The following is a 12,593-nucleotide window of genomic DNA, read 5'->3' as shown; positions in this document are numbered from 1 at the left end:
TAATTCCATAGGGTGCTCTTCTGTGGTGCATTTCCAGGGGACTGTTAATAATCATAACAATAGGGCAAAATATACCAGTGACACACTAAAAGAGTGCCAGTCTGCCACATCAGATAGCTTCAAAAGTACTACTTTAGGCATTATCGCAACCATGGATGACAACAGATAGAGTGACAATTGAAGCAAGTTCATTCCTGCCTTTTCTAACTTAATAGAAACTAGGGGTGCATCTATATTGTAGAATTAATGCAGTTTGACACAACTAAGGTCATGGCTCAGTGCTATGGATTCATGGGAGTTGTAGTTTGTGTTTTTTTATCATATCAGAAGCTACTTAAATAGCATACTTCAAGTCACTTCTGGTGTGGGAGAACTGGCTGTCTACAGTGACGTTGGCCAGGGGATGCCCAGCTGTGCTACCATTCTGCTGGGAAATTTCATGTCCCTGCAAGCTAGAGCTGACAGATGGGAGCTCACCTCATCTTGTGGATTCGTACCACAGGTCAACAACCCAACCTTCAAGTCAGCAGTCCATCCGGCACAAGGGTTTAACCCATTGTGCCACCTAGGCTCCTTGTAGTTTGATGAGGCACCAGCACTCTTTGGCAGAGAAAGCTAAAAACCTTGCAAGACCACATACCCGATTCCATAGGATTATTATGCAACTAAGATACAGCTCCCTGCAAAACGATTAACTTCGAAATTGATACTTGCCCCACTGACAAAATGGGCATGTAACAAACGCAAGTGTGGGAAAGTGGGGGCCTCCAAAGTGAGAAGGGATATCAATTATCTAGTTATATAGTCTAGCCATCATGCAGGAATACACTCAAGCACCCCTCAGCTGTCCAATCTGTTTTCACACCTCCAGTGAAGATAGTGGATTGCAACTGCCATAGTCTAACCAACAGAAATAAGGGATGATGGGAAATGCAATCCCTCAAGATCCTACACGCCCCTTATTCTTATTTAAAAGCACTGGAGCAGGTTCTAGCATATATTTCGATATGGAAAACTTCCCAATAAACTCCCGATAGCTGGATTCTAAATATATCTATTCAAAATTAAGCCCCACAGGATTTGAATGGACACTCCTGGGGGTAACTACACAAGATTTAATACAGTTTACCACCACTTCAACTGTTATGGCTCAGTGCTGTGGAATCCAGGGATGTGTAGTTTGGTGCACTAGCAATCTGGGACAGAGAAGGCTGAAGACCTTGTAACACTACTCCCAGAATTTCATAGTATTGAGCCATAGCAGTTAATTAAAGTAGAGTCGAAGTTCATTAATTCTACAGTGTAGATGCACCCTTGGTTAAGAACAATGTATGCATTGTGTTGTCGAAGGCTTTCATGGCTGGAATCACTGGGTTGCTGTGAGTTTTCCGGGCTGTATGGCCATGTTCCAGAAGCGCTCTCCTGACGTTTGCCCACATCTATGGCATGTATCTTCAGAGGCTGTAGGTGTTGGAAACTAGGCAAGTGGGGTTTATATATCCGTGGAAGGTCCAGGGTGGAAGAGAGAACTCCTGTCTTACCAGAGGCAAGTATGAATGTTGCAACTGGCCAGCCTGATCAGCACTGAATAGCATGGCAACTTCAAAGCCTGGCTGCTTCCTGCCTGGGGGAATCCTTTTGTTGGTAGGTGTTAACTGGCTCAGATTGTTTCTTGTCTGGAATTCCCCTGTCTTCTGAGTGTTGTTCTTTATGTACTGTCCCAATTTTAGAGTTTTTTAAAATACTGGTAGCCAGATTTTGTTCATTTTCATGGTTTCTTCCTTTCTGTTGAAATTGTCCACGTGCTTGTGGATTTCAGTACCTTCTCTGTGTAGTCTCCACCCAGGCAGGCAACAGCCAGGCTTTGAAGCTGCCAGGCTATTCAATGCTAAAAAAAAAAACCTGGCCAATTGAAACATTCACACTTGCCGCAGGCAGAAAAGAGTTCTTTCTCCCACTCTGAACATTCTACAGATATATAAACCCCACTTGCCTAATTTCCAACAGACCTCACAAACTCTGAGGATGCTTGCCATAGATATGGGCGAAAGATCAGGAGAGAATGCTTTTGGAACACAGCCCGGAAAACTCACAGCAACCCAGTGATTTCGACCACGAGAGCCTTCGACAACACATTGTTCAGAGGCGGTTTGGCAAAGCCTTCCTCTGAGGCTGAGAGAATGTGACTCGCCCAAGGTCACACACGGAGCTTCCTTGGCTGAGCGGAGATTTGAATCCAGGTTTCTAGAGTCATAACGCAGAGCTCAAACCACGAAATTGCGTGCCATAGAAAGGCCTAAATCTGACTCCTTCCCGCGCCTCTACGTAGGCCTCGCCGAAGCCTCCCTTCCCCTTCAGTGATTGCCATGGTAACCGCGCCCTAGCCTGCAGTCGGGGCAGGAGAAAGGAGGAGGAGCTACCACGCGTACGGGCGGAGCTGAGTTTCGAAGACGTCGATCATTGAAGAGACGGCTTCTCATTGGTGGATAGTCTTCCCACGTGATTCGATGGGCAGGGCGTATATAAAATCAGGGCCGTGGGGTTGCCGTCCGCCATTTTGTCCAGTGCGAAAGAGTTGAGGGTGGTTAACGGCTCAGGCCTTGGCGGGAAAGAAGGCGAGGCCGAGCGCGCTTTAAGGGGCCGAAGGACAAAGCGAAAAAGACGACGAAGGAGAAAAAAAAGGCAGCGGTAGTTTCGTGAGAGGCCCTTGGCGCTCCTAGCCCGGCAGCCGGTGAGGGAGGGGCGCGGGCGGGATGGCAGGCCTCGCGGCCCTGACGGCGGACAAAGAGCCGCCGCCATTTTGTGGAGCCGGAGTCACGCCAGGCCCCGATCGAGGGGGTGGGCCCATGGATAGAAGGGAAAGCATGGCTTCTTCAGCACGGGGACGCTTTTCTTTTTGTATACCTGGCTTTAACAAGAAAAGGGTTGAAGTAATGGGTGCCGAAGGCGGCGTTCTTTACAAGCCGTTATTTTCTTCACTCGGCCAGTTTGTAATTCCCCGACCGACCTTACCATGAGCTGCGTTATTTTGAACAGTCACATAACGCAGTCCCTTGGAAATTTTCAAGTGTTTTGAAGCATTTTAAATGCAGAAAAGACACCCTATTTATCCATTTACTGCATTTAAGCTTTCCGAACTCACATTAGCGGATTCAGGAAATGGCGGTTTATGGCCCTACCGACACTGCCATATAATGCAGTTTGAAACTGCATCATATGGCCAGTGTAGACTCCTTCATTGCAGTTAAACAGCATTATGTGTAGATGGGCCCTTATCTGTAGACGGACGAGTGTTTATAAATGTACATCCTGCCTTAAAAGTCTGCATTGTAGGAAATGTGGGGCCCCAGACCCTGTTTGATTTTAGACGTTAAGCAGGGTCAGCCCTGGTAAGCACTTGGTTGGGGACACATCTAATCAGGACTGTAGCCGGGGGGGGGGGGGGGTAAAAAGTTAAACCCCCCCCCCTCAACCATCTAAGCTTGATTTATTCATGAATTTTAACTGGTTAACCAATTCATGAATAAACTAGGTTTTTAAAAACCTAACACATACCGAGGATTTTTGGACTTTTAACCCCCCCCCCCCCTCCTCTGGCTACGGCCCTGCCTCCAGCAAATACCAAATGCTTTAAGGCAGTGGTTCTAAACCTGTGGGTCCCCCGATGTTTTGGCCTTCAACTCCCAGAAATCCTCACAGGTGGTAAACTGGTTGGGATTTCTGGGAGTTGTAAGCCAAAACACTTGGGGAGACCCACGAGTTGAGAACCACTGCTTTAAGGTATATTTCAGAGGAAGGAATTTTCAAACCACCGTTTAAATTTTTTTTCTCCCTCTCTCCCCATGAAGTCTGCTAGATATTCAAACCATTTTTAAAATTCGAACCATTTTTAAAATTCCCACTTCCTATGCTCTTTTCAACCCAAGGCCACAGTTGCTTGGGCAGTGACTGTCATGTATTTTATATTTTATAATTTATAATTTCTGCCCAATCCTTAGTGTTTTCATTCTTGTCTAGGTTCTGGGTGAAAAATTCTATTTTATTTCACACTGATTTATGCCCTATTCTTCCATTTCTTTACCTTGTTATAAAATGTTTGTACTTTATCACATTCCCACCCCATATGCATATAGGAGCCTGTTTCTCCACATCTGTGCCAACACAATTTTGAAAATGATTTAGTTATATAAACTAATTTAATTGGGGTTCTATACCATTTAGTCAGCATTTTCCTTTGTGCTTCTGTAGTCCTTATGTACTTGATTTTTTTTAATTGGGCAAACCACCTTTTGAATATTATTTCTCCCAAGAAAACCCTATGTAATCTGTGGAGTTGCTATACATCAACAGGAAACCTGAAGGCACATATATTGAAATGAACTGTCTATATTCATGCTGCATTTCCTCACTGTGGGGAAATGAGTATCACTGTGGGTTTAGTATGTGCTTATAGTGGAAGCTTGACAATACTTTTCTCTTGATCATGTTGTAGAGATGCATCGTGACTCGTGTCCACTGGACTGCAAGGTTTATGTAGGCAACCTTGGGAACAATGGCAACAAAACTGAACTGGAACGGGCTTTTGGCTACTATGGACCATTGCGAAGTGTATGGGTGGCTAGGAATCCTCCTGGCTTTGCTTTCGTTGAATTTGAAGACCCACGTGATGCAGCTGATGCCGTGAGAGAGCTAGATGGGAGGTAAAAAAATCCAGCCTTTTACATCTTGTAGATGGGTTCTGAGGGCATATAGATTAGTCAAGGTTAAAATCTTGATTTGTATGTTACAGAAAGATTTTATAATACACAAAAACAATTCAGCATTGTTGAAAAACACTGAAATAAGGCTGATAACATAGAATGGGAAGTAAGAACGTATTAAATCAGTATGAAATATAATTAATTGCATAGGCAAGGAGAATTGTTTGGAAAGCAAATCTGCAGTAGTTTAGCTTTTAGTAGTTGCAGTTCTTTTAAATTAAAATGCTGTTTGGGAACTGCTTTCTTGGATTTATTTACAGTTAATTATTAAGTCTTCAAATACTTTGTTTTGAAGGCCAATGTTATATTGGTCCAGACATTTGTTAAACTGTAACCTGCCATAAGGAGAGGTGGGTAAGAAATAAAATCATTACTATCATCTCCAGAAACAATGGAGGCTTGTAATACATTTTAGTTTTGTTGTAGGTTGAATTTCTTGTTAGTAGTTGGTGTATTTGGAATAATTAATGCTGGTTATTTGACATTAATCTTATTTCGCAGAACACTTTGTGGGTGTCGTGTCAGAGTGGAGCTGTCCAATGGTGAAAAACGTAGTCGAAACCGTGGTCCTCCCCCCTCGTGGGGTAGACGTCCTCGAGATGACTATCGCAGGAGAAGTCCTCCACCTCGCCGCAGGTATCTGGCATAAAAAAAAACTTGAACAGAGAATTTGCAATATTAACATTTTGGCATAATAGGCTTTTGAAAGGCTTGTGGATGTGTGTCACTATTGAATCACCAAATTCTAAATTCCCTAAGTATGTGTTAGAGGGATATACTGTTGAACACTGATTTTTATCCTTAGGTATCTATACCAGTTCATAGTTCCCTCCAACATGGATTGTCATCTTTCTTCCTGAAGTCTGTTCATCTTCTAGTTGCTTCTTTTTCTTCCCAGTACTCAAACTTGATTTTTGGTTTTCTTTATTCCATTGTTGATAAACATTACATTCAGCAGCTTGGCTTTTTCCACTCAGTATGATTTCTGTTGTAATCACAAGTGATGCCAGGCAAGCAACTGTTTTAAAAATCCTAAAGCAATCAGTAGTTACTTGGCTAGACTTAAGAGTATCACAAACAGTTGAAATATGACTTCCCATTGTAGTTCCTCAATACTAAATTCCAAAATAAAGATTTTTTCTCTCTTAGTGACACAATCAATGATCCAGACAGGTTTGTTGGGTGTTAAGTATTCACTACAATATTTAAATCCAGATTTCTGGCAAGGGCAGAAAGCTTAGCCTGTTGCAAGTGAGAGCCATTCAAGATAGAGTCAGCCATATTCCCCTTCACTGTAGAACACAATAGGAGTATTTGTTAGCTAATAGATGGTTGTACTGATGGCTTGTTTTTCATTTTTTTATGCTTTTTGGTCCATCTATTAATAAAAAATGAACCCGTTACAGAGTCACCATCATGTCTCTTCTCACCACCCTCTGAGTCTGCATTAGCCAGTCAACTAGCCCTTTCAGCGTCATGTGACCAGCGCGCCCCATTCAGCTTGGCTGGTGTCGTTTCACATGACCCAGGCATGGCCAGTCGTCAGGTTGCACCGCCCTTTGGTTCCCGAGCATGCTGTTTTCTCTCAGCCTTCTCTCCAACCTTAACCAAATCGGCAGCAGCCACCTCGACCGCCCACACATTCCCGGCCAATCAGCTCAGCTGTTTATTTACCAAATGTCTTCACAACAACTACAGCAGCAGCCTTCGGCTAACAAAAAAGCAGGAAAAATCCACAACACCCCCTTCGCCAACCAACTAAATACAACGCAACATCTGGCAAAACCTTTTCAGCAAATTCTTCTTGGCAGTCAGTCCGGCAGCCTCACCTCACCATTTCTAGCTTGTTGAAACCAAAAACTAGTAAGTTTTTCCTGCTTATACAGTTTACTGCTGGTTAAAATAAGGAGTAAGCGGCTTATAAGTAATTACTTTTTCTCAATCAAAGGCTGGCTGTGCTTAATTTCGTGGTAACATACATATGTTGCTTGAATAAAACTTTTAAGGGTGCTAAGGAAACTTAATGTAAATAACTAAACAGTATATTTGCATGCAAGATGGCAACCACTTAATTGCTAACTTAGCTTTTTCTTGCAAAAATCTGCCAATTCCTTTCACCTTTAAATTGTTTTACTAACAGTTTCAGAACTTAAAACAATTTAATTTTTTGGGATTAAATTGGGCAAACTACGATTCTTCTAGACCGAGCACACTGTGACAATTAAAATTTACATTCACAAATGATTCAGTTTTGATGGCTTTGTCACTGTGTGTATTAGTCTTTCACCAGCTACCTTATGTCCTGTTAAGGATTCAACCTTGCATGAGTTCCAAAATACTAGTTTATGCTAATTTTGGAACTACTTGTGGGACTTTGGTATAGTGTTCTAGGCAGTGGATTTAGTTGAGATGGAAGTGCTGCATTGGACAGGTTTGCTATGACATGGAATTAGTTAAAGCAAACTCATGGTTGGAAACATTCTGATGACGCTGAGTTTTTAATGCCCTAATCTCTCCATTTTGCTGGACGATGGGTGCTATTTGTCTTGGCACATTCACTGGGCCCAACAGTGACTTGACAAGTTGGGAATTGCCTCACACCAGCAGTGTTGGATTGATGAAAAGACTCACTTTACTGTTTTTGATTGTAGATCTCCACGAAGGAGAAGTTTCTCCCGTAGCCGCAGCAGGTAATCGTTAATATTGGATATTGAATATGAGTTCTATAAAAATCAGATGTTGAATTGGGAGCTTTTCTCACTACCTTAAACTGAATATAATATTACATCAGAAAAATAAATCAGATATTAAGTTATTGGAAGCTCTTCAATTCTTAAATGTGTAACCTAGGTGGTCCAAAAGCTGACTTAACCAAAATGTGTAATTTTGACATTTAATACAAAAAGTTGACTTTTTAGAGATCATAGTCTAATCTGAATTCACTCTTGCATATTTCTGAGGGTTCATTAGTATAAAGAGAAGTGATAAATCCCAGGGGGAGAAGAGCAATATATAAATAAAATAAATAAATGATGGTGCCTTGGGTTTGAAATGTTTTTAAAATAAAAATACTGAATTACTCTTCAAACAAAATGTAACTAAATGGTCTTTGGAGAGTGGCTAACACATTGAAGCTGTGCACAATTCAGGTACAAAACATCACCATTGTAATATTCGTCAAAATTGTTTAATTAGCAATTCATGTAAAATATTTAAAGTAAACTAAAGTGAATGGAAAAATAATTTTTTCAAGGTCTGCCAACTTACATGTCCTACTGAAACAATATTAGAGTATTCTTCCATAAACAGCTTATTCTTAGTTTCATGCATTAAAACAGGATATTTTCATTCCTCAAGTGTCATTTTGTTGTGTAATTCACATAGAGCTAAACCTGCATTCTCTACCACTCATAATTTCAGCAGTTTGAAGTGTGCAGTTTCTTTCTTTAAAATGTTTTGCTTTTTCCTATTGGGAGTATGTATTTATTTCAGCCAATCTAAAGTATTGGAGCAAAAAAGTATGTTAGCCCTATTTCTGGAAAAAAATGTTTTCATTGTGGGAATATTGTGGAAACGTCATTAGGGTAACATAATTCTAGGCACAACTTATAGAATTAATAACAAGTACATTAATATGTTAAAATATATTTTAAAATGCAGAGCACACAATCAAAGGTTTTAGTTTTGCTGCGTGAGGGCTAATGAGAGTTCTCTAGTAATTCTGAATATGTGTCTTGTAGGTCCCTTTCAAGAGATCGGAGGAGAGAGCGATCACTGTCAAGGGAGAGAAATCATAAGCCTTCCCGTTCGTTTTCCAGATCTCGTAGGTAAGAACATTAGTCACTATCCTAACAGTAGGACAAGAAATTTATTCAAAAAGATGCCTCATTAGATTAATTTCAATAGTGTAGTTATTCAAAATTATTTAATTGTATGTGTACGTTTTTGATCAAGATGAATTTCCGGATGTCAGTTAAAACATGAATACAGTCGCATAACAAGGTTTTTATAATAAATTCTGTTGATGAATTAAACTTGTATTGTTTAACTGAAAATCTTTAATGTGTATTTTGTGTAGCCGCTCCAGGTCAAATGACAGGAAGTAAGACAACAGGAAGAGACTTGTACAGGAAGTCACATTCAATCTGAAGAGAGGAGTATGTACAGAACATTGTTTTCTTTAAGACTTCATGAGCTTGGTGCATTTTTAAGATGTTTTAGCTGTCAAATTCTGTTTTTCTTGTCTCTTGTAACCGGTGACAAATGTAAGTTGTGAATCTGTATATGGTTCTAAGCAGGTCACATGAAGTGTAATAAAACTTGTTATTTTACAGTGTACCCTTAGGCATAACTTTGATTTGCATTGATGTTATTAAATCACCTTGCATAGACCTACCAAATAAAACCTCAAAAGCCATGCAGTGACAAATGTTCTTAAATCTTTTAGACTGGTTTGGCATCTTCACAGGATTTAAACTTGGAAAGAAATTTTGCAACACCTGAACTACTAATCATGAGCATTTGTCACAATCACAGCTGAGCAATCTATGCAGAGTGGGACCCAGAGGTTTAATTAGTTTGCCAGAGTAGTGGACAGGTATATGCCAATAGCACGCAAAGTGACTTGAAAGCCTTGTAGTTAGATTTTCTAAAAAATGTTTTACAATCCTGATTTTATACCAGCTTAGTCAGAGCTGTCTTCTATTCTGTAAAGTGTAGATTAAGTTTTGTACTTTTGTGTGGAGGGCTGCTTTAACTTTAAAATGTTAATGAACTGTTGCTCAGACCAAAATAAGAACAAATGACTGGGTAAAGGTAGATGCATAAGGGTACATTGTAGATGCAAAAAACATCCTTTTTGTGCATAAGTTGTCATGTCACTGTAAACTCTTGGAGATCTTTGGATTAAAGTTTTGGTTACAAATCGTTCTAAGTACTTTTATATCTGACAAATATAAACACTTAGGTGAGCTTTAGCTCTGTTGCTGTGACCACTTTGAAGCTATAGTTTTACTGTTTCTGTATTTGGATAGTCATCTGCTAGGAGACTGCAGTTTGCCCTCCACATTCACTGGAACATAGGTCTCCAGTGAAGGTGAAAAACCACAAATAAAGAAATTGGGCTTTTTATCTGAAGAAAAGCACACCTCTAGAAATTCTAGATCTAGCATGACCGGTTAACTTCCATTAGAAACCGAACATAGACCCATATTGGAGGATCTGGAAATTCAAATCCACAAAAGTCAAAACAGAAAGTGTGGAGGGAGGACTGCATTTGTATTTAAGTGGCCGTGGACATAGAGCTTCTATTGATCTGTGTCTGATGTGAAGGGAATTTCCTTGCTCTTGATCACCCTGTTAAAATGTTACTATCACACAAGCTACAGTAGTGGTTGTCTTAGCATGCTTACATCTAGATGAGCATTCATTTCAGTCAAGAAGCACTCAGACTTGTACGCCAAAAGCAAACATTTTACGTAATTGAGTTAAAACACCAAGCTTTGCTTTCTAACGTCCACAAAGCTGTCAAACATTAAATGTTGCATGTAGTGTTTAACCACAACAGAAGCCATTTGTGGCATGTGACTATTATGCCAAAATGTCCATCAATCTTGTACTCCAGAAAAAGACTGCTTTTGTACGTTTGGATTAAATTCATACATGATCATCCAAAGCCTGAACTTTATAGAGTTCTGATAAACAGAAGAATTTCAACTGGGAAATGGCAACTCTTCATTAAAGATTTGTATTGTGGAGTTTTTGTGTGCCTTGTCAAGTTGTGTAGATTGTCTTGAAGCACAATGATAGGATCATGGTAATAAGAGGCCTATGTGAGTGGTGGCTCCTTGGCAAGTATGTGTAGTCTGCCAAGTTTTCAGAAAAGAAAAAAAACTTGAAATCAAAGCACAAATATTTATTTCCTATTGAACAGTGGGACTGTATTTAGGGAACTAGTATGGTGTAGAGCTTGGAGCCTACACCATTGTGTTAAAGTGCTGAGCTTCTGAACTTGCAAACCGAAAGGTCCCAGGTTCAAATCCAGGGAGCGGAGTGAGCGCCCGCCCGCTGTTAGCTCCAGCTTCGTAAATTTGCATACTTGAACTGGCCTTGAAAAGCAAAGATACAAGAACATGTTCTAAATAGTAATGTGTGTGTTACAATAACAACACTGATCAACACACATTTTGGTGCCTCAAATGTTCGTTCTATTTCTGGGTATATTTGATGATTTGAAAAATGGAGCCAGTTTTCCCCTATCAGCTCTAGTTTTAGAAATACAGAACATATGCCATATACCAATCTTCATCTGCTTGCCCATAGAAAATCACGATGACCATATCTAAGAAACTGGAGTAGATATATATCTAATGCAAATTCTTGAATAAGTGCACAGGCCTAAAAAGCAAGACATCAAGATTTTTGAGGTTGTTGGGCTGTATAATGTTTGTAATATGTCTACCAAAAGGGGGAGTAATGTTCTTTAGGTGATGGGAGTAGTTACTAAAGAAATGATATCACAATACACTTTGTAGAATATTATAGTTGTGTGTTTTTTGTTGCCATATTTCTGTTGTGAAACATATTACTTGTGAGGATCCCAAAATGATTTGCAGAAGAGCCATAAATTTTAAAAGAAACAAAAGCAGCTGTATGACAAGAGAGAGGTAACAGTTTATAGGTGTGGAAATGCCAAAGAATGCTAAGGCCTGGCTGGGGTGGGGTTTTGGTGGTACTTTTTCATGGGGCACCACTGCCAAGAATACACTTTTCTTTGTCATTGCCAAATAGAACACTACATATATCAGCAGTTTTTAGTCTTTGTACAAGATGAAAAAAGCCCCGGTGGCAAAGTGCGTTAAAGTGCTGAACTTGCAGACCGAAATGTCCCAGGTTCAAACCCCGGGAGCGGCGTGAGCGGCCACTGTTAGCTCCAGCTCCTGCCAACCTAGTAGTTTGAAAACATGCCATTGTGAGTAGATCAATAGGTGCTGCTCTGGTGGGAAGGTAATGGCGCTACATGCAGTCATGCTGGCCACATGACCTTGGAGGTGTCTACGGACAACGCCGGCCCTTCGGCTTAGAAATGGAGATGAGCACCAACCCCCAGAGTCGGACACGACTGGACTTAACGTCAGGGAAACCTTTACCTTTCTACAAGATGAAATAAGTGTGTGGTTTTTATGCAGAGTAGTGTCCATTTTTTTTCTTGGGGCTTATATTCATGTAAATTTTTGTATAAGGCAACCTTTGAGAACTTAGTGCAATGTTATATTTACAGATGCGTTTAAACTGACTTTGGCATCCTTCCTTCGTGGCTTAGTTTGTGTTTGTGAATATACTAGATACCTGTGGGTGTGATGCATAAAATCTTTGTGATAGCAACAGGTCTCTCTTCATTCTCAAGCTATTGATTTCAGAGCAACATCAGTGAAACACGGCTGATCAGTTTGCGAACACATTGTTTCAATATCGCAGACTTTCTATGGATAAATGGGAAAAGGATTGAGAGGCATATCATATTAAGCGTACAAAAGAGCTCTACTGTATCAGGTGTCAAAAACTTGTATCTTAAGATTTTTTAATGAAAATTTTAATCCACATTGTGACTGATTGCTGATTTAAGGGGCTTTTGAAGTTCTCTTGAACACAGTGTTGGCTACACGAGACTTTATTGTGGTGATACAAAAAGCTTTGAGCTCTAATTGGAAATAGATCCTAAAAGTACAACAACACAAATTATATTATCAAATCAAGATAGTATTGTATTTATTTGGACAGCCAAAGTTTGCATATATTTAAACTTCACAAACTTAACCTAATGTGAGATTCAAG

At 40.2% G+C, this 12,593-nt stretch overlaps 1 protein-coding gene across 1 annotated transcript; it reads left to right on the top strand.

The window, feature by feature from the left end:
- The first annotated feature begins 2,542 nt into the window (after positions 1-2,542).
- Positions 2,543-10,516, top strand: srsf3 (serine and arginine rich splicing factor 3). The gene is made up of 6 exons (XM_003220354.4): positions 2,543-2,731; positions 4,493-4,700; positions 5,262-5,396; positions 7,412-7,450; positions 8,501-8,587; positions 8,839-10,516. Exons 2-6 carry the CDS (start codon positions 4,495-4,497, stop codon positions 8,864-8,866), a joined length of 495 nt encoding a protein of 164 aa, XP_003220402.1. The 5' UTR covers positions 2,543-2,731; positions 4,493-4,494; the 3' UTR covers positions 8,867-10,516.
- The last annotated feature ends 2,077 nt before the right edge of the window (positions 10,517-12,593 follow it).

Source organism: Anolis carolinensis, chromosome 4, assembly GCF_035594765.1.
Source record: "Anolis carolinensis isolate JA03-04 chromosome 4, rAnoCar3.1.pri, whole genome shotgun sequence".
NCBI lineage: Eukaryota > Metazoa > Chordata > Lepidosauria > Squamata > Dactyloidae > Anolis > Anolis carolinensis.
This window is presented reverse-complemented; position numbering and strand designations above follow the sequence as displayed.

Excerpts from the sequence above, each read along its gene's own strand:
- srsf3 (XM_003220354.4), top strand. The coding sequence starts at position 4,495 with ATGCATCGTGACTCGTGTCCACTGGACTGCAAGGTTTATGTAGGCAAC. Across the intron at positions 4,701-5,261 it reads GTGAGAGAGCTAGATGGGAG|AACACTTTGTGGGTGTCGTG; the intron begins GTAAAAAAATCC and ends CTTATTTCGCAG. Across the intron at positions 5,397-7,411 it reads AGTCCTCCACCTCGCCGCAG|ATCTCCACGAAGGAGAAGTT; the intron begins GTATCTGGCATA and ends TTTTGATTGTAG.